Below are 23,855 nucleotides of genomic sequence, written 5' to 3'. Positions count from 1 at the left end.
TATTCAGAGTGTTCTTTTTCTCTCACAGATTATGTGGTCATCCTAGGTAGGACCAGGACTAAAAAGGGACTAGTGCATACAAATGGCGAACAGGTACATGAAAAGATGCTGGACATCACTATTCATGAGGGAAATGCAAATCCACAATGAGATATCACCTCACACCTGTGAGGATGGCTATTATCAATAAGACAAAAGATAACAAGTGCTGGAGAGGATGTGGAGAAAAGGAAACCCTTCTATAACTATAGGTGGGAATGTAAATTTTTACAGCCGTTATGGAAAACAGCACGGAGGTTCCTCAAAAAATTAAAAATAGAACTACCATATGATCCAGCAATCTTACTTCTGGGTATATATGCAAAGGAAATGAAATAAGCACTTCGTAGAGACATCTGCTGTCCCATGTTCACTGCAGCATTATTTACAATAGTCAAGGTATGGAATCAACCTAAGTATCCACTGACAGATGAGTGAATTAAAAAAATGTGGCATATACATACAATGGAGTATTATTCAGCCTTAACAAAGAAGGAAATCCTGCCATTAGTGACAACATGGATGAACCTGAAGGACATTATGCTAAGTGAAATAAGCCAGTTACAGAAAGAAAAATACTGCACGATCTCAATTATATAGACAATCTAAAAAAGTCAAATGCAAAGAAGTGGAGAGTAGAACAGTGGTTACCAGGGACTGGGAGTTGGAGAAAATGGGGAGATGTTGATTATGCAGGATGAGTAAGTCTAAAGATCTAATGTACTGCATGATGACCACAGTTAATCATCCTGTTTTGTATGCTGGATATTTTCTAAGACAGTAGATTTCAGGTGCTCTCACCACAAAAAAAAAAAAAAAAAAAAAAAAAGGTACTAGTAATTAGGTAAAAAGATGGATATATTAATTTGCTTGACTCTAGTAATCATTTCACTATGTATATCAAAACATCATGTTGTATGCTTTAGATATAAACAATTTTTATTTTTTAAAAAAGATTGTTAGAACGTCTAGGGAGTGTGGTAAAATGAAGTCCCTAGTAAGACCGATCTGCATGGTGGCAGGTGGTGGCAGATGGCGGAAGTGTGAGGAACAAGCGGCAGTGGGGACGATGGGTGTGGACACTCCTTCCAAGCAGCTGGCATCAGGGCGCACAGGTGGGATCACAGCCAGAGGGCCCGGTGTGCAGATGGGGAGCTCTTTACCACCTGGTCCAGATAGACCTGGGCAAGTTGATCATCTGATGGGAAAAGCCAGCCTCAAGGAAGCGGGTGAACATTGGGTGAGATGGCTGTCCTTGTGTCATCTCAGGAAGAAAGCCCCTGAGGATGAAGGAGGGGTGAGGTGGGAGTAGGAACTGGCCATGGGCAGGAGGAGAGCCTCTCTTCCATTCAAATGGTGTTCATGGTCTCTGCCCTCCCACCCCTCACCCCGCCAAATTCATATATTGAAGCCCTAACCCCCAGTGTGGCTACATTGGAGATTGGGCCTGTACGGAGGTAATTAAGATGAAATGACGTTGTAAGGGTAGGGCTCTGATCCTGTAGGTTTAGTGTCCTTATAAGAAGAAACACCAGGAAGTGCTGCCCCCATCCCCCAGCACACTCACTGGAAGCCCTCGCAAGCCAGGAAGAGGCCCTCTTCAGAATCCGAATCCTGCCTTACCTTGGTCTCAGACTTCTAGCCTCCGGAACTGTGAGAAACAAATTTCTGTTGTTTAAACTACCCAGACTGCGGTATTTTGTTATGACAGCCCAGCTGACTAAGACAAATGGGAGGAAAGGGAACAGAGGGTACAATTTAGACACATCTATCAGGGCAAAATGTTAGTCCCAGGAAGTTGATCCAGGTAGTTTTGACTCTCAGCAAATGAGGGGCAAGCCCATCTTTTGAAAATGAGAGGGTAGGTGGGGAGGTCAGGAATTTGAAAAGACACGTGGCCATCGGGGAGCACCTCTGAGAGCCATGTGTGAGGAAAGCCATGTGGGACATGGGGAGATTCCAGAGAGGACTCTGGAAACCTCAGGAATCCTGGCAGCAGGAGGAGTGGGGTCTGCAGGACATAATTAACCAGCCCCTCCCCACATGCCCCCTGGAATCTGTCAGACACAGAATGTTGATGCCGGGCGGGCCCCCAAATATTCTTATATTCTTGAGTTCACACAAATGCTGAACAGTCTTCTGTTTGTAATGTAAGCAAGAAGATAGGGTCTGAATATGGTGGGCTGCACAACATTGGGCTGCAGGTTGCCCCGAGCCTGAGTGAAGGTCAGTGGTGAGAACCCTCAGCTTGCTAAGGGCAGGGAAGCAGGGACCAAATCGGGGACCACTGGGAGGGGCTGCTCTGGTGGCGGAGCTCTAATCCTGGATATTAAATCTGGGCTTTCAACAAGGGGAGAAAGAAACAGTGGCTATGCTTTTCCTTGGCATGGGAGGAAATTTGGGGCCCTCCTACCATGGGTGAGGATACTGTGAACAGGGTGGAGGGAGGGGGGCCCTGTGAAAACTGCAAAAGGTGATGCCAAAGCTAAGAGGAAGACTCTCCTGAACAGTTTGGGAAGTGGTACCGCTTCCTATTTGGATTTTGTGACCCTGAGCTCTAGCTCCTCAATAAAATACTGTGTATAATTATTTGTTTTATGTGTCATAAAGAAATTAGATTCAATCAAAATTAATATCCTTTTGAGGTCTGGGAGAGAATTTTATGACAGCCCCTTAGGCACCTGGAACCCAGAGCAGGCCTCTGCACTGGAGCAGGTGCATGTGCTGGTTGAGAACACCTGAATTTCAGTTCTCATGCCAACATGTCCAGTTGGGTGACTGTGAGCAAATGGCTTCACCTCTCCTTCAGCCTCAGTTTCCTCATCTGCACAATGTGGGTAATGATTGTTGATGGGAGAATTAAATCAGATAGGGCTGGGAAGGACTTAGCAGAGTGTCTGGTGTGAAATAAGAACTCACTAAGAGGAGCCTTATCTTCGTCATCATCATCATCATCATCATCATCATCATCATTAATTTATTCATTTTAGGGATAATAAAAATTTAAGAAGAAATCCACAAATACTTTAGGTATACAAAAAGTCTCCAGTGACCCTCTTCTGAAGATTTATTAACAACCTGCTCCCCAAGTGAGCCTTGCAGGTCTTCCTAAAATTCTGCTCACCATGCCACCACTGGGCTTGTTAGCTCCTGGGGCAGGAGTCACCAGGTACCAGAGGCTTCTATGTTGCCAGACCCAGTACTTGGAGTTTTTATATTCCTGAGTCATTAACTGGGGATAGGTGGGGATAAAAGGGAAAAAAGATAGGAAGGGAGCGTGGAATAGATCAAGGAACCCAATCCTTGCAGAAATCTTTTTGTCTTGTTTGTCTGGCTTTCCTCAGTACAACTGTTCCCATCCTCTAACTCAGATTTCCTATCACCAAAACCACTGCCCAAATCCAACATGCAATGAACACCTACTGTTAGCTCTGTTAATGTATTTCCCCTGAAACATGACAAGCTTTAAGGCAGTGGTTCTCAACTAGGGGCAATTTTGCTCTCACTGCTCCCCAGAGAACATTTGGCTATGTCTGGAGACATTTTCTGTTGTCACAGCTTTGGACAGATGCTACTCTTTTCTAGTGGTAGAGGCCAGGGATGCTGCTAACATCATACAATCTACAGGATAGTCCCACAACAGAGAATTATCCAGCCCCAAATGTCAACAGTGTCAAAGTTAAGAAACCCTGCTTGAAGGAAAACACAGCCGTACACACCCCAGTTAACTCATGAAGATTATCAAGTAGGTAGTTGACAGGTGCCATGGATTAAAAAGCCCTACCTTGAGTAACTATTTGTTCCATTGCTTGACACATTAATGTATAATTTAGCAAGCAATGACTGCTCTCAGGATGTGATTCTTTGTTGCTTGCTATATGAAGCCACCACAGTTTAAGACACTGTTATGGACGTCATCATCATTTCATTCATTCCTTCTCTATTCCTTCATTGAACACACACTCACGAGCTCCCTCTTACACTGTGACAGGCTCCAGAGATGAACACGATGAAGTCCCAATGCTCAAGATCAAAGTGTGTGTATGGGGATGTGTGCATGGGGTGGGGGACAGGTGTTAGTAAATAATGACAATAATGTTCCAGGCAAAAGTTCTCGTGAGAATCATGGGGGTGGGCCAGCAGAGGGAGGTGTGCTCAATCCTTCTTAGGGTGGGCTTCAGAAAACTGCCTCCTTTGATCATCACCACTTTTTGGTTTCCACTTGCAAGGGAACCTTCTGACACCTCTCTGTATGGAGAGGTGGTGATGATGGGGTAATAATTATCAATTTGGTTTCAATAACCCCATTAGAAGGCTATACTGCCTATGATCTCCTTCAAGGGGGAGCTCCAAATGAATAAAAATTATTTAAATCCTCATAAATTTCAAAACCAAATGTTGACTACTCTGAGTCAAACAGAAAGAAAGCAGGGTTTCAGAGGCTGGGAAATATTCCAACCAAAGTAGGTCACTTCCACGCTTATCTATTAAAGGAGATCTCTGCCAACATGAGATACAACCTTGGGTTTGGCTGAGCCCATAAAAGAACCGAGGACCATGACTTGTACAAGGAAACCATCTCGTAATAATACAAGGCAGTGCATGTGTGTATGAAAATGATATGTCAAGACAAGGAGCACAGCAGACAGAGTTCCAGGTGGTTGGGAATCAAGAGATCTGGGTTCTAGTCCAAGCTCTACTACTAACTTGCTGATCTTGGGCAGGTCCCTTCTCTCTGTGGGTCTCAGTTTGCTCATTTGTAAAATGAGGGAATTGGGCCAGAGCATAATGAAGCGTCCTTCCAAGGTACACTGAAGACTTGAACCAAGTGAAGGCTCTCATTTTCTCCTCTGCTTATTCCTGACATAACCTAGGGGCCCCTTGAGAGAAAAACGTAGGCTGAACCCCAGTCCTGCAGCCTGGTTACCAATTATAACAAACTCAGGGCTACTACAAATACTTAAGAAAAAGCCTGGAAGGGTCCCAAAGAGGGAGCCATTGCCTCTCCCACCCCTCAACACTAAATAACACACCTCTAGGCTGTATTTGGTTTTGAACTGTTCCCAATGTCCCAGGTGGCATTTCCCAAAATTAGGAGTTCAGCCTAATGAGTGAGGGCTGTTGCTGTAGCACCTTCCAATGCCAGCACTGCCATTGAAGAGAAGAAACTCTGAGGTTACAAGGAAGCGAGCCCCAAATTGCACTCTTCCAAACTACTGCTGCTGGAATGTCATGGAGCTGCCAGAAAGATGGGCATCTCCAGAGCGTCAACACTCTCAGCTCCAAAGAGCAGAGGTTTTTCTCATAACCAAACAGTGATGGAGTACAGGAAGGTAAGGTTGCAGGAGACAAGGAAGAACTTGCCCAGGACAGATATTGTAGACTCAGAATTGGGTCCCCAAGCACTTTCCCTGGTGTGTTTCTTGGAACAGAGGCCTTGGGGGCCAGTTTGGAGTGCCAGTGGAAACGGGTCGTTCTGGAACCTACCCCCTAACCTCCTCCTCTTCCCATCCCTTCCATCCTGCCCATCTGGGTGCAGACACAAATCCCAGCCCAGGATTCCCGATTCCCAGGAGTTTCTGGGGGCAAGAAAAACAAGCCACCCACCCTGCCACCTTCTCTTTTCTCTTCCAGCCCCCTCCCTGGAGCTGGTTTGTGGGGGTTAGCTGCTCCCAGGAGCCCCCAGACATGCAGACAGTAGGGAACCAAATCCCAGGGGCCTGGGGTGGTTGCTGGAAACTGTCCCATCACAGACCCTGAAGCTCCGGACAGAGCTTTCTAAGGTTTTCCCATCTGCAGCCCGCATGTGTGAAAATGCCAAGGCTTTGAAGCAGACGGATGTGGGTCCAATCCTGTTTTTCTGACTTGGGGCAAGATTGTTTTTGCCTCTCCCAGCCTTCGTTTCCTTGGCTGTAAAGTGAGGGAGATAATATTAACCCTGAAAGGCGATTATGAGGTTTCGATGCAATATTGCAGGACGTGCCCAGCACACAGTAAGCACTGCTAGGGGCAACTCCAGAATTTCCGTCCACGGGGGACGTAGAGGCGCACCCTGGAGGAACAGGTGGGGTGGAGGGCAAGGGGATTTATCTTCGAGCTGCCTTCGCCTGGCGCACACGCTGTTTTTGTCTTTGGGGAGGGGGCCCTCTGGAGAAGAGCTGATAGAGATTATTCTTGGAAGGGGACCCACTCTTCAGCGGAAGATGTGCTGTCCCCTTTCACCCACGTCCCACGTGGGACGGGAGATGGGGCGAAACCGCCGTCGCCACAGACCCCCGCCCGCAGAGTGGCGCGGTACTCACGGTGTGCGCGGCGCAGGCGAGCAGCAGCAGCGGCGGCAGCGGCAGTGACAGGAGGGGACGCATGGTGCCCGGCGCGCTCCCTGCTGGCGCCCCGACGGCCGCCGGCCTGTGCGCTCGGTGCGCTCGGGAGCTCAGCGAGCCACGCAGAGTCCTGCACCCCGGCCGGCCGCGGGGCCCTGAGGAGCCATGGCTGGCTACGCGACCCGCGGCGGGCCCCGGGACCGCTCCTCCTCGAACGAGGTGGCCGCGCGCTAAGTCGCCCGGCCCATTGATAAGGGCGCGGCGCCGCCCGCGCCTCCACCAGCCCTGAGCGGCGAGGGGCTGGCGCGGAGGCTGGCAGGGGAGGGGGCGGAGGGAGGGCGCGGGGGCCCGCAGTCGGCTCCCGCAGGCTCGACCCGGGGCGGAGGAGACCAGGAGAGGGCACGCTGGATCAGCCTTGGACGCCGCGACCCGCCCCCTCCCGAGTCCAGAAAGAGCACTCTCTCCGGAGTCTACGGCGGGGACCTGAGCCACAAGCTTGCTGGGCGCCCACGGGCAGCTGAGGCCATCCCTAACTGCACCCCTAACACCCACCGTCGGTTTGAAAGAAGGCTATGACACAGCAGTGCTCGGGAAATGCCTATTGCATCTATGTCCGTGGGGCAGCTACCTTGCATTTTTTTCCGATTTGCACTTTATTTTTCTTCGTTATTAAAGTCATACGCGCCCATTCCAGGCAGTTTCACCCCCATGAGCGCCATCATTTTGGGACTGTGCTGCATGAACCGCCTGGAGGCTTTGTGTTTACTTGAGTCCCTGGGAGGCTATTCCCAGCTCGACGAGACCGAGTCTCAGCATTGGGATGTCCTGGAGATTGGCTTTTGAACTCTCAGAACAACGTACCCCACATGCCTGCCTCTTGTAGACCCGATTTTTCTTTCTCTCCACTGGCGCCCACTCCCTTTCCTCTTCTCCTTTCTCGACCTTTCTCCCATGCACTTTAAGTACATCACCTCATTGAATTCTCCCCACACCCTTAGGTGATATGCCCTTTTGACAGAGGAGGGAATTGAAGGTGGAGGAGGACCTGTTAGATGGCCAGGCACTTGCAACTCAGAAGCTCAGATGCTCAGACCTTCAGAAGGGCAAGCATGGACATACACTTCCATGGCCCGCCCTGATTCTCTGTAACTGGACTCTAGTCAGAAAGCAGCTGTTAAATAACAACATGCTCTAGCCCGTAGCTGTCTTCCCTACCAGAAGAGACTATTGATAAGGTGAGGTTGGTAAATTCCAGTAGAAGTAAGAGGGAAACAAAATGCTTTTAGCTCTTAGGTCCAAAATCATTGCTCAGTATCCATCAACCTAAAGTATGCTCAAGAACTAACTCCATTCTAAGAACTTTTTCTACATAAATACTTACCCAAGGGCCCAGTTAAATATGTGTGAGGATGTTTGTGGAAGCACTGTTACAGTAGTGGAAAACTGGAGGTAATATATTAAAAGGATACCCTGAGCTCTGCCCTCACCTTGATTGATGTTTCCTTCCTCATGGAGAGCAGTCATTAGTATAATCCTCCTGACCTTAAGACACACACACGTGCGTGCACACACACGGGTGAGGCCAGCTTTACACGGATGATGCATTTAAGATAAGGCATTGGCATGAGTTCCACATGAGTTCATCTGTGACTCATGATCAAGGCTCTGCCCTGTGATGGCCCAGTACCACCAGTGACAGGGTGATGATCTATCTAACTCTGGGATTTAGTGCTAGAAAACCCACTTGCCCACAAGTATAAACCACATTTTCCAAGACCGACTTTATCACCAATAGACGTGATATTTGGCCCCATGTATCTTAATCTTATTTCTTAATTGGTTCAAAATTCAGACTGAAAAGAAAAATGTTATTTCCTGGGCCCTCAAACCCCAACACCCTAAATGTGTATCGGAAAATGCATGAGGTAAGGACTTGCAAATTTTACTATATAGTCTTCTGTACTGCTTGAATATTTTCTGTAAAATCTCTATGGATTACTTTTTTGATTGAAAGAAGTAAAAAGAAAACATCACAAAAATGCAGTGTGTGTTCTATATCAGAGCCTCATGATCTCTGATAAAAAACAAAATATTTGTGCTGGGTAACTCAATATACTTCTGGCCTGTGGCAAGCCATTCTTCCCTAAATGGGAAGCTCTGCCTCTCAGAAGCTGAGAAAAAGGTTTGAAGTGCTTTGTGAAAGGCCCTTTTACAAGCCATGGATGCAGTTAGTGGCTTTGTAAAACCTGCCTCAGAAAACAATTTCATAATTGAGTGGAAGGGAAGGGGTAGGGAAACGAACAATATTTTTACCACCTGCCTTGTGCTAGAAAATCTGTTAGGAATTTGGGGTGCGTTATCATATTCATCTTCCAAGACTGTGTTAGTCCGTTTCTGTTGATTATAACAAAATACGTGGAACTGGGTAATTTATAAGAAAATGAAATTTATTTCTCACAGTTTCAGAGGCTAGGAAGTCCAAAATCCAGGGAACACATCTGGAGAGGGTCTTTTTGGTGGTGGCTTTACTGCGATGCAGGGGTCTCACATGGCAGAAGATGGCAGAGCAGAGAGAGTAACTTCCTCATTCACTCTTCTTTTAAAGCCCCCAGAACCACTACCCAACCACCATTATTAATCCATTCACTACTGCATGGTCCTACAATCCAATCACCTCTCCAAGGCCCCTCCTTTCAATTACCATAACAGGACTTTCTATCCTCAAGAGTTACAGTGGGAATTAAGCTTCTAATATATGAACTTTGGAGGACACAATTCAATCAATCCACAGCAAATACTATATGAGGGATGAGAACTTGAGGCTTAGGGAAGATAAACACTCACTCTCCTAAGCACAGCAAACAAAAAGAGAAGCCAGGATTTGAACTCAGGACTGAGCCCAAGCCTATGCCCTTTGCACTATACCTAGATCCCTCTCAATCTTGAAGATGACTTCCTTATCCTCAGGGCTTCTGAAGTTCTTTTGCATGCACCTTCTCATTTGTGAGGTAGGTAGGACCAGCAGTCAGGGGCCTAGCAAAGGAAAAAGAAACCATTGCTCAAATGATTTAATTGAAGAGAGTTTAATGAAAGGACTATGTGTAGGGAGTAGGCAGGAACCAACAAGGGCTGGTGAGGTGCCAGGGATCAGCAACAGTAGGCCTGAAGGGTGACAAAGACGCTCTCCTTGGCCAAACTTTAGTTAGGCTCCTTTGAGCCCTCTTCTCATCTAAGCCCTGACCTTGGCCGCCCACCTGTCTTTGGTCTCCCTAGCCCAGTCTTAGCAAATGAATCCTAAGTTAGTTTAGGGAGAATCCCCATCCCACACTTGATATCTGATTAAGTTCCTTATCCCCCACCTTTGATGTATAAGTCCTTGACCTACTTTCAGAAAGGATCCTACTTAGTAGGCTTAGGAAAAATCCCTCCCCACCCCCCAGCCTTGATATCTCTTCTTAGTAATTTTCCATCCATTGGCCCCCACCCTACTCTTGGCTACAAGTCCCCACTTGTTCTTGTGGTATTTGGAGTTGATCTTGAGCTCTCTTCCCTATTGCTATAGTCTTGAATAAAGTCTTCCTTACCATTTTAGCAAGTGTCAGATGATTTTGCCTTTAACAAGGGCCAAGAAGTGAAAACAGTTAACCAGAACCTGGCAAGAGCTGTTTGTGGGAGAGAGACCACCCATAGGAGCTTACCTTTAGGGCAATGCAGCCACCGTGAGAACTGTAGCCCAGCAAAGAGATCAGTTAACGGAATAAACACCCTGACCTCTGTCTTCTCCTGGGCAGACTTTTGTGACTGTCTTGACAAAAGAAAGCAGCAGAAGTAGTATTGTGTGACCTCTGACCAAGATTCTTTGCTTGGCCTGACTTGTGTCAGGCTTCCGAAACTTGTCCTGTGCCCATCTGTGCATTTCCTTGTAAAATCCAGTTTTAGCAAAAGAGCCCTACTCACTCAGTTTAGTCAGAACTTCCCACCCTCAATATCTGATCATCCTCAATATATGATCAAATTCCTCAGCCCCTAGCCACCCCCACCCCCAAGCTGATGTCTGATCACCCTGGCCTGCCTTCAGCAAGTGTCCCATTAGATGGGTTGAGCCAGAATCCTCCTTACAACTGATGTTTCCTCTTAGTAATATTCCATGCACTGACAATCCTGCTCCTTGGCTGTAAATTCCCATTTGCCCATGCTGTATTTGGAGATGAACCCAATCTCTCTCCCCTGCAACAAAATCCCATTGCAGCGGTTCCTATACCTATCACAATGATCCTAAGCAGAGTTTTCCTTATTGTGCTTTAACAAGTATCATTGAGTAATTTTTTTCTCAACATTTCTGAGACTAGGTCACAGATCACGATTCTGCCTGACAATGTCCCCCTTTAGCTCAACCCAATCAGAAGCCAGAGATAAGGCAGATGGGGAGAAACTGTCCATAGAGTCTAAACTTCTGGGTAGAGGAGGTAGAAAATGGATTTGGGAGGGATGAAGCAAAAGGAAACTAATGCCACTAGGAAATATCATTATACCTATTTAATAAAGGTTTGATAAGGCTATAAGTCAAGATCATACAGCCAAATGGTAGGATTGCTGTTACATGAACTCTGGTCTTTTGATTCCCAGCCCTGAGCTCTTTCCATTATATTTATACCCATTATACTCAAACCTAGTGATGGGAAGCAACAGCAGTTATGCAGTTCTCAGTCAGGGTCTCTCACACAGTTACAGTCAGACAATGGCTTGGACTGGAGTCACACAAAGACATGCCACTCACATTTCTGGGGCTGGGCAGGAAGACTCAAATGGCTGGGGGCTAGAACAGCAGTCTCCTCATGCATCTCTCTCTATCTCTATGTGTTCTCTTCATGTGGTCCCAGCGTTGAGCAGCTTCAGGATGGCTGGACATCTTATATAATGGCTCATGATTCCAAAGGTGCATGTCCCAAGAGAGTGAGCACACCAAGCAGAATGGTGATTTATGACCTAGACTCAGATGTCACACAGTGCTATGTCTGCTCCTTCCTATTGTCAAGACAATCACAAAAACTTGCCCAGGTTCAAGGGGAGGTGACGTAGATTCTACCTCCTGATGGGGGAGTGAGAAGATTCTAGAAGAACATATGGGAACATAAACATTAGTTACAGCCATTATGGGGAAATACCACACTGTAACCCTCTAAACTTCATTATTACCCTCATGAGTGACAGAGAGGGGCCATCTCTTTGATCTTGATGCCTTTCCAGGTCTTCATTCTAATTTCTTTCTCATAGTCCTACAGCAGAGGAGGGTGGGGCGTACAAACTGAAGTCATGACCATACTAAACACTAGAATTTCACGATGTTCTCACAACAGTAACTTAAAGGTTATTCTGAGGATAGGACATCCTGTATTTGGTTCGAGGGTAAATTATTCTCCAATGGCTTCATACAGATACTCTTATTACCCCAGTGGAGTGGAAAGTAAAGATAAATACAAATCCAAGAAAAAAATTAAATTAAAATTTTCCTGGTGCTAAAAGGGAAAGGGATCTTTTCTCCTCTCCATTTTCTTTCAGCATTTTCTTTAGAAATTCTTTCTCAGTCTCTCTGAAATGTATGCAAATCTTTTTAAAAGCTAAGCAAGGCTCTTGCCAGTGTTGTATCCTAGGAATGTCTTTCTTGGGGGCCTCGGAGCCATCTCACTGAAATGTGAATATTGAGGAGGTTTGTGCCCTGTCCCCCTGTCTCTGTGGCAGTTTTGCCTAGGCACTTAGCTTTTTATAGTTTCCTATTTGTCAAAAACATCTGAGAAGTCTGTTTCCTTTGGATAAAACAATTAATGTGTGTAAAGGGCTGTATCCTCTTGGCCATATAAAAGGTGAGATTTTTATTCGTCTTTGCAATCTCTTTTGTGGATTGCCAGTGATGCACATAACAGTCTGGCTTGATGCTTATTCAATAATAAAATTGTTTTATTCTTTTCTTTATTTTGTGCAGATTTCCCTGGTTGGCAGGAGAGCTTATTTTTAATTACTTCTCCAATCATATTTACTGGGGTTTCTTTGCATTATTCCAACAGCAATTTTTGGAGAATTAACCTTCATTTGATGAATATTTCCTGAGTGACTACTCTGTTCTGGTGCTGTGCTAGGATGACATAGGCCTAGGGAAATTGCCTTTGGCAGTCTCAGCCCCATGCAGAAAGGCATAGTGCTATGATTGCACCCCCTCCCTGGAGGCCCAGAAAGACAACTGGGGTTGTTACTCAAGATTTAAAAGACTTGCATAACCACACATTTAACAAACCTATTGGTTGGCTGGCATAAGCCCCTACAAAATATATGGTGGATGATATTGCAAATTGGGATAAATTCTATGACAGCATAGAGTAAGGAACCAGACCAAGCCTGGTGAACTAGTACATTAGCTTGAGTCATACCAGTCACCATTTTTATAGGTTAAATACATTAGAATATCAACAACTTTATAAGGTTCAAGCTCATAGACATCTATTGGTTTTGCCTGTCCAGCCTCCATTCCCATTTCTTCTGATATAAGAACCTTCCCTTCCCCACTGTCACACCATGTGGCTTGGATGGGACTTTCACCAAGAGCATCCCCAGGAGTGAGTACATGACCCAGACCTAGACAAGAAGAGTCACCACCCCCTCAACTAACTAATCACAGTGATTTATTCAGGGATGGGCACATGACACAGCCTGGGCCAATAGGAGCAGCCCCAACCAATCCTATGTGTTGGTATTATGATCAAGCTAGTAGAAAGATGGCAGTCATTTCCACAGCATGGGGAGATCCTTGTTGAGAATGAAACCAACGTGGACTGGACACCAAGAGATGGAAAGAGACAAAATCCTGACGCCAGCATCTGGCACCTAGACGCATCCGTGACTGAAGCCTCTGTCTCTGTCTCCTCTCTCTCTCTCTCTCTCTCTCTCTCCACACACACACACACATATATATATATTTATGAAACTTTTTGAATCAATTTTCACCACTTGTAACTGAAAGAGTCCTGATTTATACTTAAGGAGGGCTTCTCTGGGGAAGTAATACTTGAGCAGAAGGGGCTGGTTTGGAGGTGGGGCAGGGCGAGAAGAGCATTGGGAGGGAGGGAGAAACTGGCTACCCCTAGGTGTCTGGGTCTAAGGACTTCACCAAATGACCACGCAAATGCAATGGACTTGCTCTGCCCCTTTGGGTGTTAAATAAACCAAACAAAGAGACCCGTCCTCTCCTGAATGTCAGTTTTACCGGGAGCCGAGCTAATGTATTATTGATGAGGCATAAGTGATGGGGCAAGTGTGATTTCCTACTCTGTCCTGAAGTACTAAGGTACAACACTGACATTTTCATGAGGTTTTTATGGTCCCAGTACACTGTTTACACTCTGGAAATGTGGGCTGGCTTTCTCAGGAAAGCAGTTTTTTCTTTACTTTTCTTATTTTCCTGCTCCATTTGTCAACATCCTTTTGAATATTTATAAAAAATATTGTAGCTAAAACACACCAGATAGAAGAGAGCAAATAAAACCATATCTGAAAGACAATGTTGCTAGTGCCCCCAAGGCCTTATCTTCACCAGACGGAGCAAAGAAAGGTCAGGTACACCCCAGCCTTCCAAAGACTCTCCACATTTCTGCCTGGTAAGACATTTAGTACAAAGAAAACAGTGTTGGCAACAGACAAATCTGGGTTCAAATCCTGACTTAGTCATCAAATAGCTATGTGACCTCATGCAAGTTACTTGAGCCCTCTAAGCCTCAATTTTCTCATCTATATAATCTTTCATATTGCCATGAGGTTGAAAATAATTCAGCATAATTAAATTGTCTGGATATACAAATTAAGTTGCATTTGGCTGCAGATCATAGACAAACCGATTCAAGCTGACTTAAACAGCAATAAGGATATGTATGGGCTCACATGCAAGAGTCCTGAGATAGAGCACACTTCAGGGTATGCTAATGCATGGCTCAGGCTCTGTGTACCCATGGTTGTCCTGGTTTCACTCTCTTCTGAGATGGATAACCTCAGGCTGGCAGCAAGGTGGCTACAGCAGCTCTGTAGCCTCACATCTACCATCAACACCAAAAGAACAGAGAACATGGAATTCTCTCAATATGCTGACACTTCAATCAAAAGGTGGAGTCTGTGTTCCCTCTTCTTAAACCTGGGTGGACCTTTGTAACTGCTCCAACCAATAGAATGAGATAGAAGTGATGCTGCACGACTTCCAAGGCTAGGTCGTAAAAGGAAATACAGCTTAAGCCTGGCTGTCTCCTGGGACACTTGCCCTTGGAACCCAGAGACCATGCTGTGAGGAAGTCCAGGCCACATGTAGGAATGCTGGCTGAGAGCCTCATCTTACCCATATTTCAGCTTTAGCATTGACCACAAGACAATGCCTTTAGCCGATTCTACCTTCCAGCTTTCAGTTCTTCCAACTGAAGCCTCAGACTGTGGAACAGAAACAAGCTATCTCTGCTGTATCCTGTTTGAATTCCTATCCCAGAGAAACTGTGGGAGACAGTAAATGATTATAGTTGTTTTAAGCCATGAAGTTTTGGAGCAATATTTTGCAGAACAGTAGATAATGAAAACATCATCAAAGACTTTTTAAAAATTTTTTAATTCTGCAAGACAAAAACATTAACAGCACAATCAAATGACAAGCTGGGGAAAAATTTGCTATGATTATAACAGAACAAAAGACTAATGTCTGTAACATATAAAGAGCTCCAACAATTCGATAAGAAAAAGGCCAAGAACCTAATGGAAAAATGTGTAAGATACATGGCTTTACAGAAGAGGAAACACAAATGTCTCCTAAACATATGAAAACATGCTTACCTTCACTCATCATTAGATAAATGTATAATAAAACCACACTGAAATACTCTTTTTTACCTATCAGATTGGCAAAAATCTACTCCGTTGGTGAGGCTGTAAGGAAACAAACACTCTCACACAACACAGATAGAAGTAGAAATTAATGCGACACCCATGGAAGATAACTTGGCAATAAGATAACTTATCAACTTAAAAATGCACAGATTCTTTCACTTAGCGATTTAACTTTGGGGACTTTTCATATAGATATACTCATATGTATGTGAATTTATATAGGTGCAAGTTTGTGGAAATGATGTACACATTTGCATAAATAATTACAACATTTTTTATAATGCAAAAGAGCAGGAACAACCTACATGTCAAGCAATTGAGGACTGGTTAAATAAATTATGGAATATTATAAAGCCATTAAAAAGAGAAAAGAGGTACTTCAAGTATAGATATAAAACAATCACCTAGATATATTTTTAAGTGGAAAAAGAGGCTATTTGGGCTTTTAAAAAAGGGGTAAACGTCTAACAAATAAAAGCATACCCTTGATTGCTTGGGTATGTATAACAAGTACCTACAAAGATAAATAAGAATCTGGTAACATGAGTTACCTCTGGGAAAGGGAATCTGCTGGCTAAAGGACACAGGTAGGAGGGAGATTTTTTACTTCTTGAATTTTGAACTGTATGGATATATTACCCATATTTCAAAAATATATATAATTTAAAATTTAGAAATCACTTGGCACAATTCATTAATGACTCAATTCTACAAATATTTTTTATGTATGTGCCAGGCAGTGTGCAAGGTGACAAGTATACAGTGGTGAACTAGTCAGCCTTCATTAAACTTACAGTCCAAGGAGGCAGATGTCAAAGAGGTGAACCAGCAGCTATCGTCTGAATGTGTCCTCCAAAATTCATATGTTGAAATCCTAACACAAGGTGATGGCAATAGGAAGTGGAGACTTTTGGGATGTGATTAGGTCATGAGGGAGGAGCCCTCATGAATGAAATTAGTGCCCTCATAAAAGAGGCCCCAGGGTGCTGTCTTACCTCTTCCACCATTAGAGGACACAGCAAGAAGGTGTCATCTGTGAACCAGAACGTGAACCCTCACCAGACACCAAATGTGCAGTTACCTTGATCTTGGACTTCCCAGACTGCACAACTGATGCAGGAGGTCTGGGATGGCCTGAAATTCTGCATTCCTAGCAAACTCCTGTGCCGCCATTTATGCTTTCAGTAGTAAGGGCTTGTTTTTTGTGTTTTTTTTTTTTTTTTTGCTTTTTTTCCCCCTGTTATTTTATTTATTTAGATTCTTGAGTAGGGACAAGTATTTAGAAATCATTGTATGTCAGATGTTTTCAGCTACAAGAAAGAGGTAATGGAATGCAGATACCAAACAACCAGAGGTGAAATGATGTCATCCAGGCTCAGGGTCTTCTTTCTGTCTCCCTGTTTTCATATCCTGTCACCACCTTCACCTTACACTAGGGCCCCTCATGGCTGCAGTTCCAGGAATCACTTTCAGATAATACAAGGTTTGGAAGGAGAAAGATACTGTATCTATATGTGTTTTTCTTAAGAGAGAGGAAGTCTTTCCCTAATGTCTCTGTGGCCGGAAGTGGGTTATTTACCCAACCTTAACTCGTTCATGGGCTAGGGGAATGGGAATTCCATGACTGGCCTAGTTAATCAGGACCCACTGCTAGAACTGTGGAACTGGGGAGAAACCTGGGCAAAGCTGGAGTTCTGTTCAAAAGAAAGTGAAAGTAGGCAACCAGCAGTGTCTACCATTATAACATGCAATGTGGTTAGTTACTTGTAGAGAGATGTGTGTATTTTCTATATATAATAGGGAATTCGGCAATTTTTCTTTTCTTTTTAATAATTTCTTTATGTTTTTATTGAAATATAATTTATTATACATATTCGTGGGGTACAGAGTTGAATATCAAAACCTGTGTACAATATATGATGATCAAATTAGGATAATTAGTATATTCATCATTGCAAAATGTAATCATTATTTGTGTCCATTAAGCAATTTCTGACCAATCCCCCATCCCCTCCCTCTTTCCCACCACTAGAAACCACAGATCTGCTCTCTCTTTCTGTAAATTGGCAATTTTTCCAAGAAAAAAATTAAGTACAAATTTAGAAGCATTACCCAATACCCATTAGAAAGTGTATGGAAGCAATCATCTCATAGTTTGAGCTGGAGTGGAAAGCTCTGGGACTCTGGGAAACATAGCACTTGTTCTCCTGAAATCTACAACCCTATTGGGGCAACAAAACAGAAAGAACTAAAGCAATCTGCTACATAAGCAAATGAATTTTTTCACTCCCTTGACTAATCACTATGGACAAAGAACTGAGTACAGGGCTCTCAAGAATTCTGCAGTTTGAGAAGCATACACAAATGATGATGGGTGCAGCGCATACAGAGATAAAGACGGTGGAACAAACTGTTATGGAAGCCCAGAGGAGGGAAAAAGTCCTTCTCGCCCGGAGGGTTTGGGGAGGGTGGGGAGTGGACTTTATCTAGTGCTAGCCTGGAAAGATGAGGAGATATTTAATAGGTGATAATGGTAGGGGGGGGAGGGAGGGATTGGAGAACGGGACTTTGAAAAAAATGAACATGGGATGAGCGAAGACACATACAGCACTGTAAATGGTGGTGTGGGAAAGGCAGGTACCGTCATTGGACTCCTTTATAATCTCTTGGCAACATTAAGCCATAAAATAACATAAGTCATACAGGTAAGGAGGGGGACAAAGACAGCTCCTGGGAAGAGAGAAGCCTGAGCAGTCTGTGTAAGGACAATGTTCACGGAAGAGCAGAACAGAGTGGACAGGGCAGGGGGTCAAGGGAGCAGGCCCAGCGTCTTGTTTATATCCGCTAAATATCAGTATCAAGGGCAGAAACAGTTTCTTCAGTGAATAAATTGCAACAACAAAAAGAGATATGGGAGGGGAATCTATTGATTAAAAGAAACCTAAAAGACATATTAATTTATAGCAATGTGTGGATTTTATTTGAATTCTGATTCAAACTGGCAAACTCTAAAAAAACCTTGAGCCAATTCGAACACGTTAAGGAATTATTGTAATTTTATTAGGCACTGTGGTTATGTTTTTGTTTTTTTTTAAAGAGTCCTTATCTTTTGGAGGTACATTCTGGAATATTTACGGAGGAAATGATATATGAGATTTTCTGCAAAATAATACAGGAGTGGCGGAAAGGTACAGATGAAACGAGACTGGCCACGATTTGATCCTTGCTGCAGCTGGGTGTCGAAGGTTCATTATACCATTCTGCCTACCTTTGTGTATGTTTGAAACGTACCAAAACAGAAAATGTAAAACAAACTGCAAAGAAGTAGGGCGTCCATGAATAAGTGTCTGCCGGGGGAAGCTCCACCCACTGCGTCTGGGGGGCCCCGCCCCTGTCGGGCCTCCGCTCCCGCGATCTGCTCTTGCAGGGTTTAGTTTATGGTGTCTCCCGACATTCTCATTTCCTCTCAGACATCCATTAGACTCCCATATTACAAATCGCACTCTCTATTCTTCCCCAGGCTCCGTAGGCTGCTCCGAGCCCCTCAAAGTCATCCACCGTCTGCGGCCCTAGAGCCACGGCCGCCGGGCTCCCCCACATCCGGGGGGAGTTTGGTCGCGTCCGACCGCCCACCAGGGGAGCGCGTCGGCATCGTCATGGCGACGCTCCGCGCAAGTGCCGGCTCGGGCCGAATCCCGCCCGGGAACCATCTGCAGTGTGAGCAGCCTCCGACCCGCGGCCGGGGGTGACCCGGGGGCGGCCTCGGGGCCGCGGCCGAGCTGCTGAGGCGGCCTGAGCCCCGCCCGGGTGTCCAGGCGCAAGTCAGTCTGGGCCGGGGCGGAGGAGAGGTCGGGCCAAAGGGTTAAATGAGGATGGGGTGGCGTGTGGGTCTGGGGTCGACCCGACCTTAGCAAGGGGCGGAGTAAAAGGTCGCTGAGGAGAGGAGGCATTTGGCAGCGGTGAGAAGGCCTCTGCGCCTGGCTGACTGCAGGCTTCGCCACCTCCTCACTGCCCCCGATTAGCAGAGGGGTCCGGAAAGTGACTCATAAATGCCAGTGTCCTGTAAATAGTGTCTCCAAATGCTAGAGGGTTCCATGGTCACATCCCTCTAGGAAACTGGTTTGAAGAAATCTCAGAAAGAAGAGTCCTATTTAACTGTTTACTTGAACATTTTCCAAACTTGGCCATGAGAGCTTCTATTTTCCCCTTCATTTGTCCCTACCACCAGCTCAAGAAACATTTCAGGTGTACATTTTGGGAAACGCTCTTGAGAAGAATTAAGGACCACGGAAGGGTCTGGAGCAATGGCATGATGTTGGGTGGTGATATGTGACGTAAGAAGATTAATGAGACAGCCATGCGTGGGAATGGAGTGGCCAGCGGAGAGTAGCGGCAGGGAGGGGCTGAACCACAGTAAACCACACACTGAGGAGGTACATTTGTCAAGGACTGAGAAAAAAAAAGTGCGTGGTTTCTCATGGATGATTATACTCCTACTGTTTTCTCCCCAGGAAATGACCTTTGGCTCTAAAAAGAAGACGCCATTTTTCGTGATAAAATGGCAATGATGGAAACCCCCAGCAAAGGACTAAAAAATGCTGAAGAACCCTTTAGTAACGTGTCCCCTCTCCTTTTGAAAAGCCTAGTCGAGGAGCCCAAGAAACGAAGAGAAGTACCTAATCACCTCCTCGAATCAAGTAAGTGGTTAGAAAACAGGTTCGCGTTACAACTCACGTCTTCCCAGGGGATCCGAAGTCCAGAAAGCATAATGGGATTTTTAGTGCTGATTTATTTATATCGTTTTATAGGCTTAGAATAGTTTTTATTGTGAAGAACAATGGTTCTATTTAGATCTATGTTTAACTGATAGATTTGTGTGGTGTAGATAAGTCACCAAGTTCTGTCGCTTCCACTTCCTCAAATGTCTTTCCTATCTGGCCCCGCTGTTTCTCACCCTCAGCGGGTCACTGGGACTATTACAGTGATCTCCTCCTGGCCACACTCTCCTCCTGTCAGTTTCCTCTCTAGAATCCTAGCTGGTTCTTCTCCTTATCCTGCTTAAATACTCTCAACGGTTCCCCTTGCATGCAGAATAACGACTCAATTCCTTTGCTTGGCATTTGGCCCCTTTTGCTGTCTGATCTGAATCTGCCCACCCAGTGCCATCTCTATGCTGTGTCCCACTCATCCTCAACTTCAGCCACACCAGGTTACTCTCTGCTCCTTCAGACCACGTGCATTTTACACCTTGCCTTTTCCAGTGAATAGCCCGTAGCCTGGAAAGCCTGGAAAATTCTATAGCTATTATGGAAGAGGTGAATTATTTTGCCTACATGATTCTCATTGAATCCACACAGCATCATGAGATACGTTCTATTTCCATTTTACTATTGGGGAAAGAGAGACTCAGAAAGGTCACATGGTTTTCTCGAGGTGGCACACCTAGTGTGTGCAGAGCTGGTGCTCAGCTGGTGGAGCCCATGTCCAGCTCTCAACCATTATGCCTGGTTGCCCCCCACTACTTCAAGGCCCATCTCAAATGTTAGAAATGTAATATTTTGTTGGGGCTCTTTTAAGCACTGTAGAACTTTTCAAGTACAAGTTGGCATTTCTGGGCATTAGCAGAAAAATGCCAGTTTTTCATATACTTTGTGGCCCTAAAAAAAAAAATTTCAGCATTAATAAAGTTACTGAATAATGATAATTTTATCCCTTAAAAAATGATCAAGTAATAACACAGAGATTGTCAATCCCCTGACATGTCATCCTTACCCCATTCCAGCCCTTCATTTTGGCCTAAAGCTGATATCAGTGACAACTTACCCAGTAAGAAGAAAAAACCACCAAATGTTTCATACCCACTTCAGATATATCCTAGAATCACGATGTGTGAAGGCATGTCTGTGGCTCCCAGGACTTGGATGTAGCCAAAGTCAAAACGTTATTATCATTTGTAAGCAATTGAACAGTGCATTCATTTTGAGGGAGGCAGGTTAGTGGTTGGAATCAGAAGACATGGGCTTGATTTTTGACTACCAGCTGTGGGCAAGTTGCTTCACTTTGTTGAGTCTAAGCTCCCTTATCTGCAAAGTGGAAATGATACCTCAAAAGGTTGGAGCAAGGATTATAAACAAATGTATGCCTAGCATTGTCTGGCACAAAACACTAAGGCATAAAAACGGCTATGTAGTGGGTTCTCAGTGCCTTGGCCACACACCTACGCTCCTGCCTAAATAAAGAGCTGGAAAAAGTTTTCCAGACCTGGACACTTTTGTGAGCTTGGCCATTTAACCTTGTTCTCAAAATGGAAAAAAAAAAGACTTCACGTTACAACAAAAGTAGTTTGAGACTTTACTGTTCAGAGTGATAATTATTCAGAGCTTTAAGATTACTCTTTATCATGTTGTAATTCTATTCAGAGCAAATCAAATAATAAAAGTTAAATACATTAAATACATGGTAATAAAATTAAGCACTTGGTGTTTGGATACTTTGAACTGGATATTCATTACATAATAAGTAATCTCAGTGTTAGGGCGTGTGCTTTTTATGAGCTGGTGTTTTATTACAACGATGTGTACAAAATGTGTGAAGAGCAAATTATTTTAATGGGTAATAAACAATATATATGAATTTGTATTGTAATGATATATCTCCCAAGTGATGTTTAAAGATGGAAAGGAAGAAGCAGTACAGTTTATTTGGAACAGATCATTAATCTTGTTGACAGCTGTGTCCAGTGTTTAAAACTTTCACACAACTGAACTGCACTACATGAAAGAGAGCCTGTGTTCATAGGATCTTCTTTAATTTAATATTTTCTTTGATGTCTTATGATATAATTATCTACATTGTTTTTATAGAGGTTTATGCAAAACTTCTGAATAATAAGGTTATACAGGCAAGACCTGGCATAGTACATTTTGGAGGCTATCAAGTAGAAAAACAACACCAACAGATTCTGGTAGGTACTTTTTTTTTTTTTGGTAATGATTTTATTTATTTATATTTATTTATTTTTTTGGCAGCTGGCCGACACCAGCATCTGAACCCATGACCTTTGTGTTACAAGGCTGCACTCTAACCAACTGAGCTAACTGGCCCGTATAAGTGGGATAATTTATCATGATAATGAAATGACATGAATATTCTGCATTTATGAGTATATTACTCATTTGTCTAAAGAATAGCATAATCAGCCAAAGTGCAGGGGTAAGTTGGGCCAGAAAAGGTAGCTCTATGATGAGAAATTTTAAAGTTGTATCATTGTCCTTGGACAAGTTACTTCTTTCTGCCCTGCCAAGGGCTCCCAGCACTCTTTCCAAATAGGTATTGTTGCTGAGCGACTCTTGGCGCCAGGTACTGTGCTTTGTGTTTTAAATGACTTAATTTAGTCTTTATACTAGCTCTGTAGAGGTTGCATTATTACTGTCATTATATAGATGAGGAAACTGAGATTCCAAAGGGTAAATAGTTTGTTCAAGAGCACAGAGCTGCTAAGTGACGGAGGCAGAATTTGGCTCTCTGGCTACCTTCCTCCAAATCACTCTTGCTCCATGACTGCAACACCAGGGTGTCCCTTTCCTAGGAGGTTCCAGCCTGGGTTCTGTTTAACTTACTGGGTGCCCATGCCCAGTCAGTCACTCTGGCCAGAGATCTGAGCCAAACTGGCCTCTAAGTGTGTTGGGTGTGGCAGAGGTGGGCTTTCTTCACAGGCTCCCTGAGACCCTTCCTTTGTGTGTGGTGTTCCCCCTCTGTCCGTATCCACAGCCACCATAAGACTCTACTTTTAGATGTAGTACATTCTTAGAAGCCATGTCTTAGAGTGCATCATCTTAAGAAAGAGTTCTGATTATCATGTTGGACTGTTCAGAGCGAGGAGAATGATGGGGGTAAACTGACAAATGGTAAAGCTGTCAAGAAGGGAAATAACGTTTCTGCCAGGCAGTCCCCAAGGAACAGAGGAGAAAGCAGTTTCCACAAGTCCTTATGCATTGAAGTAAGTCATTGAGAGAGACTAGATCAGGAGAGGAACCTGTTAGGTGCCAAGTATTTCCTCTTAGGAAAAGGGGGAGGACTTAAAACTGTGATTAGGAACGTCCCCCATCAACCTCCAAGGACATATTTCTTGGAACACAGCATCAAAGACCAAAGTTAATGATTGATTTTGGAGGCTATTTTTCCTGGTTATGAAGTTTGCTGTCTACATTATGGTAGGATAGATCTAAAGTTATCATTCACAATTACTCGTTGTTTATAAAACTAAATGTATACCAAAAGCTAAAGTAGAATTTTATTACTTGCTCCTTATGATTCTTTTTATTTTTTACAGCTTTAATGAGATATAATTCACATACCATAAATTCACTCATTTATAGTGTACATAAAATTCAGTGGTTTTTAGTATATTCACGGAGTTGTGTGACCATTACTACAATCTAAGTTTAGAACATTTTTATCACTAAAAAGAAGCCCCACACCCATTATGGTCACTCCTCATCCCGACTCCCTCATTCCCCCCATACTCCCACCACCCTCCTAGGTGACCACTCATCTGTTTTCAGTCACTACAGATTTGCCTATTCT

The 23,855-nt window shown here is 44.3% G+C and overlaps 2 protein-coding genes across 2 annotated transcripts in view; one reads left to right on the top strand and one right to left on the bottom strand.

Moving 5' to 3' along the window:
- SCTR (secretin receptor) overlaps nucleotides 1-6,404 on the bottom strand; it is a 69,173-nt gene extending 62,769 nt beyond the window's left edge. Inside the window, exons 1-2 of the mRNA XM_063084489.1 lie at nucleotides 6,342-6,404; nucleotides 3,164-3,271 (exon numbers count right to left, since the gene is read on the bottom strand). Of these exons, the coding sequence (XP_062940559.1) occupies nucleotides 3,164-3,271; nucleotides 6,342-6,404 (171 nt within the window). The remainder of the gene's footprint in view (nucleotides 1-3,163; nucleotides 3,272-6,341) is intronic.
- A 13,423-nt stretch (nucleotides 6,405-19,827) lies between these two features.
- The window catches only part of CFAP221 (cilia and flagella associated protein 221), a 104,017-nt gene continuing 99,989 nt past the window's right edge, over nucleotides 19,828-23,855 (top strand). Inside the window, exons 1-2 of the mRNA XM_063078975.1 lie at nucleotides 19,828-19,966; nucleotides 22,133-22,233. Of these exons, the coding sequence (XP_062935045.1) occupies nucleotides 19,828-19,966; nucleotides 22,133-22,233 (240 nt within the window). The remainder of the gene's footprint in view (nucleotides 19,967-22,132; nucleotides 22,234-23,855) is intronic.

This window comes from Cynocephalus volans, chromosome 1 (assembly GCF_027409185.1).
Source record: "Cynocephalus volans isolate mCynVol1 chromosome 1, mCynVol1.pri, whole genome shotgun sequence".
Classification (NCBI taxonomy): domain Eukaryota; kingdom Metazoa; phylum Chordata; class Mammalia; order Dermoptera; family Cynocephalidae; genus Cynocephalus; species Cynocephalus volans.
The sequence above is the reverse complement of the archived record's forward strand: the minus strand, read 5'-3'. Positions and strand labels throughout refer to the sequence as shown.